Source organism: Coregonus clupeaformis, unplaced genomic scaffold (assembly GCF_020615455.1).
Source record: "Coregonus clupeaformis isolate EN_2021a unplaced genomic scaffold, ASM2061545v1 scaf0971, whole genome shotgun sequence".
Lineage (NCBI taxonomy): Eukaryota > Metazoa > Chordata > Actinopteri > Salmoniformes > Salmonidae > Coregonus > Coregonus clupeaformis.
Window position 1 is genome coordinate 177,501 of NW_025534425.1, and position 9,831 is coordinate 187,331.

The 9,831-nt window shown below is 47.2% G+C and overlaps 1 protein-coding gene across 1 annotated transcript in view; it reads right to left on the minus strand.

Annotated features, from left to right (window-relative positions):
• The window catches only part of LOC121571917 (rho GTPase-activating protein SYDE1), a 71,667-nt gene extending 62,099 nt beyond the window's left edge, over nucleotides 1-9,568 (minus strand). Inside the window, exon 1 of the mRNA XM_045217223.1 lies at nucleotides 9,272-9,568. Within this exon, the coding sequence (XP_045073158.1) occupies nucleotides 9,272-9,356 (85 nt within the window). The 5' untranslated portion in view covers nucleotides 9,357-9,568. The remainder of the gene's footprint in view (nucleotides 1-9,271) is intronic.
• Nucleotides 9,569-9,831: the final 263 nt, after the last annotated feature.

Genomic DNA, 9,831 nt, shown 5'->3' on the forward strand with positions numbered 1-9,831 from the left:
TAGAATGACCCCCAGTACACTACAGTATATAAGGTTATGGATGCATGGTGGAGACAGACTAGTTAGAATGACCCCCCAGTACACTACAGTATATAAGGTTATGGATGCATGGTGGAGACAGACTAGTTAGAATGACCCCCCAGTACACTACAGTATATAAGGTTATGGATGCATGGTGGAGACAGACTAGTTAGAATGACCCCCAGTACACTACAGTATATAAGGTTATGGATGCATGGTGGAGTGGAGACAGACTAGTTAGAATGACCCCCAGTACACTACAGTATATAAGGTTATGGATGCATGGTGGAGACAGACTAGTTAGAATGACCCCCAGTACACTACAGTATATAAGGTTATGGATGCATGGTGGAGACAGACTAGTTAGAATGACCCCCAGGACACTACAGTATATAAGGTTATGGATGCATGGTGGAGACAGACTAGTTAGAATGACCCCCAGTACACTACAGTATATAAGGTTATGGATGCATGGTGGAGACAGACTAGTTAGAATGACCCCCCAGTACACTACAGTATATAAGGTTATGGATGCATGGTGGAGACAGACTAGTTAGAATGACCCCCCAGTACACTACAGTATATAAGGTTATGGATGCATGGTGGAGTGGAGACAGACTAGTTAGAATGACCCCCAGTACACTACAGTATATAAGGTTATGGATGCATGGTGGAGACAGACTAGTTAGAATGACCCCCAGTACACTACAGTATATAAGGTTATGGATGCATGGTGGAGACAGACCAGTTAGAATGACCCCCAGTACACTACAGTATATAAGGTTATGGATGCATGGTGGAGACAGACTAGTTAGAATGACCCCCCAGTACACTACAGTATATAAGGTTATGGATGCATGGTGGAGACAGACTAGTTAGAATGACCCCCCAGTACACTACAGTATATAAGGTTATGGATGCATGGTGGAGACAGACTAGTTAGAATGACCCCCCAGTACACTACAGTATATAAGGTTATGGATGCATGGTGGAGACAGACTAGTTAGAATGACCCCCCAGTACACTACAGTATATAAGGTTATGGATGCATGGTGGAGACAGACTAGTTAGAATGACCCCCCAGTACACTACAGTATATAAGGTTATGGATGCATGGTGGAGACAGACTAGTTAGAATGACCCCCCAGTACACTACAGTATATAAGGTTATGGATGCATGGTGGAGACAGACTAGTTAGAATGACCCCCCAGTACACTACAGTATATAAGGTTATGGATGCATGGTGGAGACAGACTAGTTAGAATGACCCCCAGTACACTACAGTATATAAGGTTATGGATGCATGGTGGAGACAGACTAGTTAGAATGACCCCCAGTACACTACAGTATATAAGGTTATGGATGCATGGTGGAGACAGACTAGTTAGAATGACCCCCAGTACACTACAGTATATAAGGTTATGGATGCATGGTGGAGACAGACTAGTTAGAATGACCCCCCAGTACACTACAGTATATAAGGTTATGGATGCATGGTGGAGACAGACTAGTTAGAATGACCCCCCAGTACACTACAGTATATAAGGTTATGGATGCGTGGTGGAGACAGACGAGTTAGAATGACCCCCCAGTACACTACAGTATATAAGGTTATGGATGCGTGGTGGAGACAGACTAGTTAGAATGACCCCCAGTACACTACAGTATATAAGGTTATGGATGCATGGTGGAGACAGACTAGTTAGAATGACCCCCCAGTACACTACAGTATATAAGGTTATGGATGCATGGTGGAGACAGACTAGTTAGAATGACCCCCAGTACACTACAGTATATAAGGTTATGGATGCGTGGTGGAGACAGACTAGTTAGAATGACCCCCCAGTACACTACAGTATATAAGGTTATGGATGCATGGCGGAGACAGACTAGTTAGAATGACCCCCCAGTACACTACAGTATATAAGGTTATGGATGCATGGTGGAGACAGACTAGTTAGAATGACCCCCAGTACACTACAGTATATAAGGTTATGGATGCATGGTGGAGACAGACTAGTTAGAATGACCCCCCAGTACACTACAGTATATAAGGTTATGGATGCATGGTGGAGACAGACTAGTTAGAATGACCCCCAGTACACTACAGTATATAAGGTTATGGATGCATGGTGGAGACAGACCAGTTAGAATGACCCCCAGTACACTACAGTATATAAGGTTATGGATGCATGGTGGAGACAGACTAGTTAGAATGACCCCCAGTACACTACAGTATATAAGGTTATGGATGCATGGTGGAGACAGACCAGTTAGAATGACCCCCAGGACACTACAGTATATAATCGTAGCCAGTGTCTGCATCCCAAATCCCACCCTATTCCCTATATAAGGTTAGATGGTGCCGACAGACATGGCAGCTCTGCTTCTAGCTCCTAAGCAACTTTGCAGTATTTTGTTTTTTTGTGTGTTATTTCTTACATTTCTAGCCCAGAAAGTTTTTTGTGTTATTACATACAGCCGGAAAACACTTTTGGAAATCAGAGCGGCGGTAACTCACCAGCATTATGACCAGGAATACGACTTTCCCGAATTGGATCCTTTGTTTGTACCCCCCAGGGAAATTTTACTTATCCCAGAGGCTGCTCCAAGACACCGCCGGCGGAGAAGAGGTATTCGGAGTGGACTTCTAGTCCGACTCAGGAGGCGTGCACACCATCCACCGCTTCCGAGTATATTACTCGCAAATGTTCAGTCTCTGGACAATAAAGTAGACGAGCTCAGGGCGAGGATCTCCTTCCAGAGAGACATCAGGGACTGTAACATACTCTGTTTCACGGAATCATGGCTCTCTCGGGATATACTGTCCCCGTCCATACAGCCAGCTGGGCTCTCAGTACATTGCGCAGACAGCAATAAAGAACTCTCCGGGAAGAAGGAGGGCGGTAGTGTATGTTTCATGATTAACTACTCATGGTGTGATTGTGATACAGAAAGTCAAGTCCTTTTGTTCACCCGACCTAGAATACCTCACAATCAAATGCCGACCATATTACCTCCCAAGAGAATTCTCTTTGGTTATAGTCCCAGCCGTGTATATCCCCCCTCAAGCCGATACCACGATGGCCCTCAAGGAACTACACTGGACTTTATGCAAACTGGAAACCACATATCCTGAAGCTGCATTTATTATAGCCGGGGACTTTAACAAAGCAAATTTGAGGAAAACGCTTACCGCCCCAATAGATCCACAGACGATGCAATCGCCATCGCACTGCACACTGCCCTATCCCACCTGGACAAGAGGAATACCTATGGAAGAATGCTGTTCATTGACTACAGCTCAGCCTTCAACACCATAGTACCCTCCAAGCTCATCATTAAGCTCGGGGCCCTGGGTCTGAACCCCGCCCTGTGCAACTGGGTCCTGGATTTCCTGACGGGCCGCCCCCAGGTGGTGAAGGTAGGAAACAACACCTCCACTTCGCTGATCCTCAACACAGGGGCCCCACAAGGGTGCATGCTCAGCCCCCTCCTGTACTCCCTGTTCACCCATGACTGCGTGGCCACGCACACCTCCAACTCAATCATCAAGTTTGCAGATGACACAACAGTAGTAGGCCTGATAACCAACAATGAAGAGACAGCTTACAGGGAGGAGGTGAGGGCCCTGGCAGAGAGATGCAAGGAAAATAACCTCTCCCTCAATGTCAACAAAACGAAGGAGCTGATCGTGGACTTCAGGAAACAGCAGAGGAAGCACGCCCCTTTCCACATCGACGGGACCTCAGGAGGCTGAAGAAATTCAGCTTGGCCCCTAAGACCCTCACAAACTTCTACAGATTCACCATTGAGGGCATCCTTTTCGGGCTGTTTCACCGCCTGGTACGGCAACTGCACCGCCCGTAACCACAGGGCTCTCCAGAGGGTGGTAAGGTCTGCCCAACGCATCACCGGGGGCACACTGCCTGCCCTCCAGGACACCTACAGCACCCGATGTCACAGGAAGGCCAAAAAGATCATCAAGGACATCAACCACCCGAGCCACTGCCTGTTCACCCCGCTATCATCCAGAAGGCGAGGTCAGTACAGGTGCATCAAAGCTGGGACCGAGAGTCTGAAAAACAGCTTCTATCTCAATGTCATCGGACTCCACTTTGTCTCTATACTGATGTTTTGCCAGTTTAATTGCCTTGCGGAGTGAGTAGCTACACTGTTTGTATTCTGCCGTATTCCCAGTCACTTTGCCATGGTTGAATGCGGTGGTTCGCGCTTTCAGATTTGCGCGAATGCTGCCATCTATCCATGGTTTCTGGTTAGGGTAGGTTTTAATAGTCACAGTGGGCACAACATCACCTATACACTTCTTGATAAACCCAGTCACCGTTTCAGTGTATATGTCTAAATTATTTTCGGAAGCTACCCGGAAACATATCCCAATCTTGAAGCGTGGATTCCGATTGGTCAGACCAGCGTTGAATAGTCCTTAGCACGGGTACTTCCTGTTTGAGTTTCTGCCTATAGGAAGGGAGAAGCAAAATGGAGTCGTGGTCAGATTTGCCGAAAGGAGGGCGGGGGAGGGCCTTATAACCATCCCGGAAGTTCGAATAGCAATGGTAGAGGATTTTAGCAGCGCAAGTGCAACAGTCGATATGTTGATAGAACTTCGGCAGTCCTCAAATTTGCTTTGTTAAAATCCCTGGCAACAATAAATGCAGCCCCAGAATATGTGGTTTCCAGTTTGCATAAAGTCCAGTGAAGTTCTTTGAGGGCCGTCGTGGTATCGGCTTGAGGGGGGATATACACGGCCATGACTATAACCGAAGAAAATTCTCTTGGGAGAAAATACGGTCGGCATTTGATTGTGAGATATTCTAGGTCTGGTGAACAGAAGGACTCGACTTCCTCTATGTTACTACAATTACACCATGAGTCATTAATCATGAAACACACACCTCCGCCCTTCTGCTTCCCGGAGAGATATTTATTCCTGTCTGCGCAATGAACTGAGAACCCATCTGGCTGGACCGATTTCGACAGAATATCCAGAGAGAGCCATGTTTCCGTGAAACAGACTATGTTACAGGCCTTGATGTCTCTCTGGAAAGAAATCCTTGCCCTGAGCTCGTCGAGCTTGTTAACCAAAGATTGAACATTAGCGAGTAGAATACTTGGAAGCGGTGGGTGGTGTGCGCGCCTCCTAAGTCGACCAGCAGGCCGCTCCGAGTGCCTCTCCTCCGCCGGGGATGTTTTGTGTCAGCCACTGGAATCAGTTCAGTTTCCCTGGGGAGAGCAAACAAAGGATCTGCTTCGGGAAAGTCGTATTCCTGGTCGTAATGCTGGTGATATCCAATAGTTTTTCCCGGCTGTATGTAATGATGCAAAACACTTTCTGAGCTAATAATGTAATAAATAATACATAAAAAAACAAAATACTGTAAAGTTTCCTAAGAGCTAGTCGAGAGGCCGCCATCTTCGTCGGCGCCAAGACTCATAAAAAACTGTGGCCAATAACATCTGTTAAATATGTGACCAATAACATCTGTTAAATATGTGACCAATAACATCTGTTAAATTTGTGACCAATAACATCTGTTAAAAATGTGACCAATAACATCTGTTAAAAATGTGACCAATAACATCTGTTAAAAATGTGACCAATAACATCTGTTAAAAATGTGACCAATAACATGTGATTTGATTTGACAGGGCCTATACTGCTCTACTCAAAAGTAGTGCACTATATAGGGAACAGGATGCCATTTGGGACAAAAGGTTTCCTGGTGGCTGGAACAGGCCAGGCAGTAGAACCGATCAGACCCTTGAAGTGTTCTGGAAAAATACTTTGGAGGTCATTACAGCAGCAGAATGAGCTGACCTTGAGTCTGACTTAGTTGTTGCATCCCAAAATGGCACCCTACTCCCTGGCCTATGCATCCTGTGTGTCACGGCACCCTACTCCCTGGCCTATGCATCCTGTGTGTCACAGACAGACATGTTCTTTTTGGTGGGAACGGGGTCCCGCAGTAGGCTAGCCTGTTTAAACCAGACTGACAGCTGTGTTCACCATTCAGCCTGCTTAAACCAGGAACCTAGGTAGTCAAACAGGACCAATGAGATCACCTGATCCGGACACGACAGGCCACTCAAGTCTGTCATCTGTAACAGCTACAGGTGATAGGCTATTTGAATGTTAGTGATGGAGCATTTCTCAATGTATCCTTTCATCAGTAATGCCTCAGCATCATCATCATCATCAACAGGGCCTGTACAAAGCATACACTGGAGTATATGACAAGCCCCCTCTGACCTAGCAGTGATGTCATCCATAATTCTACCGCTGCAGGGGAGAGGGAAGAGGAGGAGAGAAAACAGTGGGGAGGAGAGGAGGAGAGGAGGAGAGGAGAGATAACAGTGGAGAGACGAGGAGGAGAGGAGAGGAGGAGAGGAGGAGAGAAAACAGTGGGGAGGAGAGGAGGAGAGGAGGAGAGGAGGAGAGGAGAGATAACAGTGGAGAGAAGGGGAGGAGAGGAGAGGAGAGGAGGAGAGATAACAGTGGGGAGGAGAGGAGGAGAGGAGGAGAGGAGGAGAGGAGAGATAACAGTGGAGAGAAGGGGAGGAGAGGAGAGGAGAGGAGGAGAGATAACAGTGGGGAGGAGAGGAGGAGAGGAGGAGAGGAGAGATAACAGTGGAGAGACGAGGAGGAGAGGAGAGGAGGAGAGATAACAGTGGGGAGGAGAGGAGGAGAGGAGGAGAGGAGAGATAACAGTGGAGAGACGAGGAGGAGAGGAGAAGAGGAGAGGAGGAGAGAAAACAGTGGGGAGGAGAGGAGGAGAGAAAACAGTGGGGAGGAGAGGAGGAGAGAAAACAGTGGAGAGGAGAGGAGGAGAGGAGGAGAGATAACAGTGGGGAGGAGAGGAGAGGAGGGGAGGAGAGAAAACAGTGTAGAGGAGAGGAGGAGAGGGGAGGAGGAGAGATAACAGTGGAGAGACGAGGAGGAGAGGAGGAGAGGAGGAGAGATAACAGTGGAGAGGAGAGGAGGAGAGGAGAGGAGGAGAGGAGAGGAGGAGAGATAACAGTGGGGAGGAGAGGAGAGGAGGGGAGGAGAGAAAACAGTGGGGAGGAGAGGAGAAGAGGAGAGGAGGAGAGAAAACAGTGGAGAGGAGAGGAGGAGAGGAGAGGAGGAGAGATAACAGTGGGGAGGAGAGGAGGAGAGGAGGAGAGGAGGAGAGATAACAGTGGAGAGGAGAGGAGGAGAGGAGGAGAGATAACAGTGGAAAGGAGAGGAGAAGAGATAACAGTGGAGAGGAGAGGAGAAGAGATAACAGTGGAGAGAAGAGGAGAAGAGGAGAGGAGGAGAGAAAACAGTGGAGAGAAGAGGAGAAGAGATAACAGTGGAGAGAAGAGGAGAAGAGGAGAGGAGGAGAGGAGGAGAGGAGAGGAGGAGAGATAACAGTGGGCAGGAGAGGAGGAGAGGAGGAGAGGAGGAGAGGAGGAGAGGAGAGGAGGAGAGATAACAGTGGGGAGGAGAGGAGAAGAGGAGAGGAGGAGAGATAACAGTGGGGAGGAGAGGAGGAGAGGAGAGGAGGAGAGATAACAGTGGGGAGGAGAGGAGGAGAGGAGAGGAGGAGAGATAACAGTGGGGAGGAGAGGAGGAGAGGAGAGGAGGAGAGATAACAGTGGGGAGGAGAGGAGGAGAGGAGAGGAGGAGAGGAGGAGAGATAACAGTGGGGAGGAGAGGAGAGGAGGAGAGGAGGAGAGATAACAGTGGAGAGGAGAGGAGAAGAGGAGAGGAGGAGAGAAAACTAAATGTTGGCACATTCACACAGACTTCAACATTAATGTTTGTCATTGCCTTTCAACCTTGGGACTGTGGGACAAATACAGCTTTCTCAAACAGCCCATATGCTGTCCGGCCCTGGTGAAATCCAATCCAAGAGTTTTATAAAGGCCTTATTCACACGACTACAGAGTTGAGGGCAGAGAGTAGACTGGCACAATGATTAGCTTTCATTTATTTTCTGTGAGTTGACTTTACTCATGATGAGGAGGAGGGAGGTGTAGGTTGGCTCCTGTTTCTGTGAGTTGACTTTACTCATGATGATGAGGAGGGAGGTGTAGGTTGGCTCCTGTGTAGGATACAAACTCCCAGCATCATCTTCTCTCTCTGAGATGTCTGTCTGTGGGAATCTACTGTCTGCAGCATCTTCACATTTTAGTCATTTAGCAGACGCTCTTATCCAGAGCGACTTACAGGAGCAATTAGGGTTAGGTGCCTTGATCAAGGGCACATCGACAGATTTTTCACCTAGTCGGCTCGGGGATTAGAACCAGCAACCTTTCGGTTACTGCCACAACGCTCTTAACCACTAAGCTACCTGCTGCCCAATATAGAGGGTTTTGATTAGATGGTATACTGCTTATGTCAGAATGTGCTTTTCATAGCAGGTTAAGAGAACTTAAGCAGCAGGTTAGGATAGGAGGGGTTAGAAAAGGGGTTTGGGTTAGGTAAAATGCTAAAAAAAGCTACTTTTTACGTCAATTTGACATAAGCTGTATCCCATCTAGACAAAACCACTATAGGGGTCAGGGCAGGGTTCGAGAGGCGCGGCCCAGCCCTGTCTGACTCGCGTTTATCGCTCCTGAATGGCTGTAATTACGTAACACTGCCATTTGTTTTGGCCCATTCTGGAGATAACGGTAACCCATTCTGGGGTTAACGGTAGCCCGTTTCGGAGATAACGGTAGCCTGTTCCTGGATAACGGTAGCTCGTTCTGGAGATAACGGTAGCCCGTTCCTGGTGTTAAAGGTAGTCCTGTCTTTGACTTAACGCTACTCTCTCTATAGATCTGTTATCTGTTGCAGTCGATATCCTCCGCTCCTTATTCTTGGCTCTGTGTCGCTCTGTCGACCGGCCAAAAGAATGGAAACAATGTCCAGAGTGACTTCTGGATTGCGAAACATGTTAAAAGATGAACCAATACAAAGTTTATTCTGCTTCACTCCTATCCTTGACGTAGCGTAACCCAATATTTCAAAATAGCATCACCATATCGTGCATGTGTTTGCTGAAAAGATATGCCTTTTCTTCGTGCCTACGAAATGAGTTGCCCATAAAAAGTAAATGCCTACTTCTGAATAAATGAGTCGCCATCGGTATCGGTCTGTTATTTGTGCAAGGCTAGATGACTTAATGATTATCTAGTTTGGGTAAAAAGACAAACATGTCAAAACACAAACTGTCTTTTTAAAGGAATTTAAAACTCTAAACATCGTTTTACAGTTACCATTAAGTTTGGGGTCCGTTTTCCGCCGGGATCGATCTTTTCCCCGCAGGCGAGAGAAGGTCCGTTTCAGCAGGGGTTCAGCCATGGCTGAAACCCCGTAATGTGTTTGTCCCTGCTCGGAGCAAGCGGACTGGGGAAGCGGGTAATTCGCTCTAAACTCCGGTCGTCCTCATCTTTGTCCCCGCTCCATCTGTGTTGTGTGAGCCCATTTCTGTCTGCGGAACTTGGTCAATGCTCTCTGAGCTTTGCTCTACGTCCCGTTCTCTCGTCTTGCCAAATTTCACAGGAAACGAATTCCTCGGATTCTTTCCCAAACTTTTTTTTTTTTTTTTTTACCTCCTCTAGTGCGGGAGAGTTTGAGCCGCAGGGAATAAGCAAATACTCATGGGAGATGTAGTTTCAGCGAAGGTCATGGTTAAAACTAGGTTTCATTCAATGTAACAATGCAACACTTACTCTACATGTCCTAGGCAATGACCTATGGCCCTTTCCAGAGTAATTAAACATGGAGCAAATTAATTACTATGTAATCAGCTTGTAATTACATGGAATAATCGTGC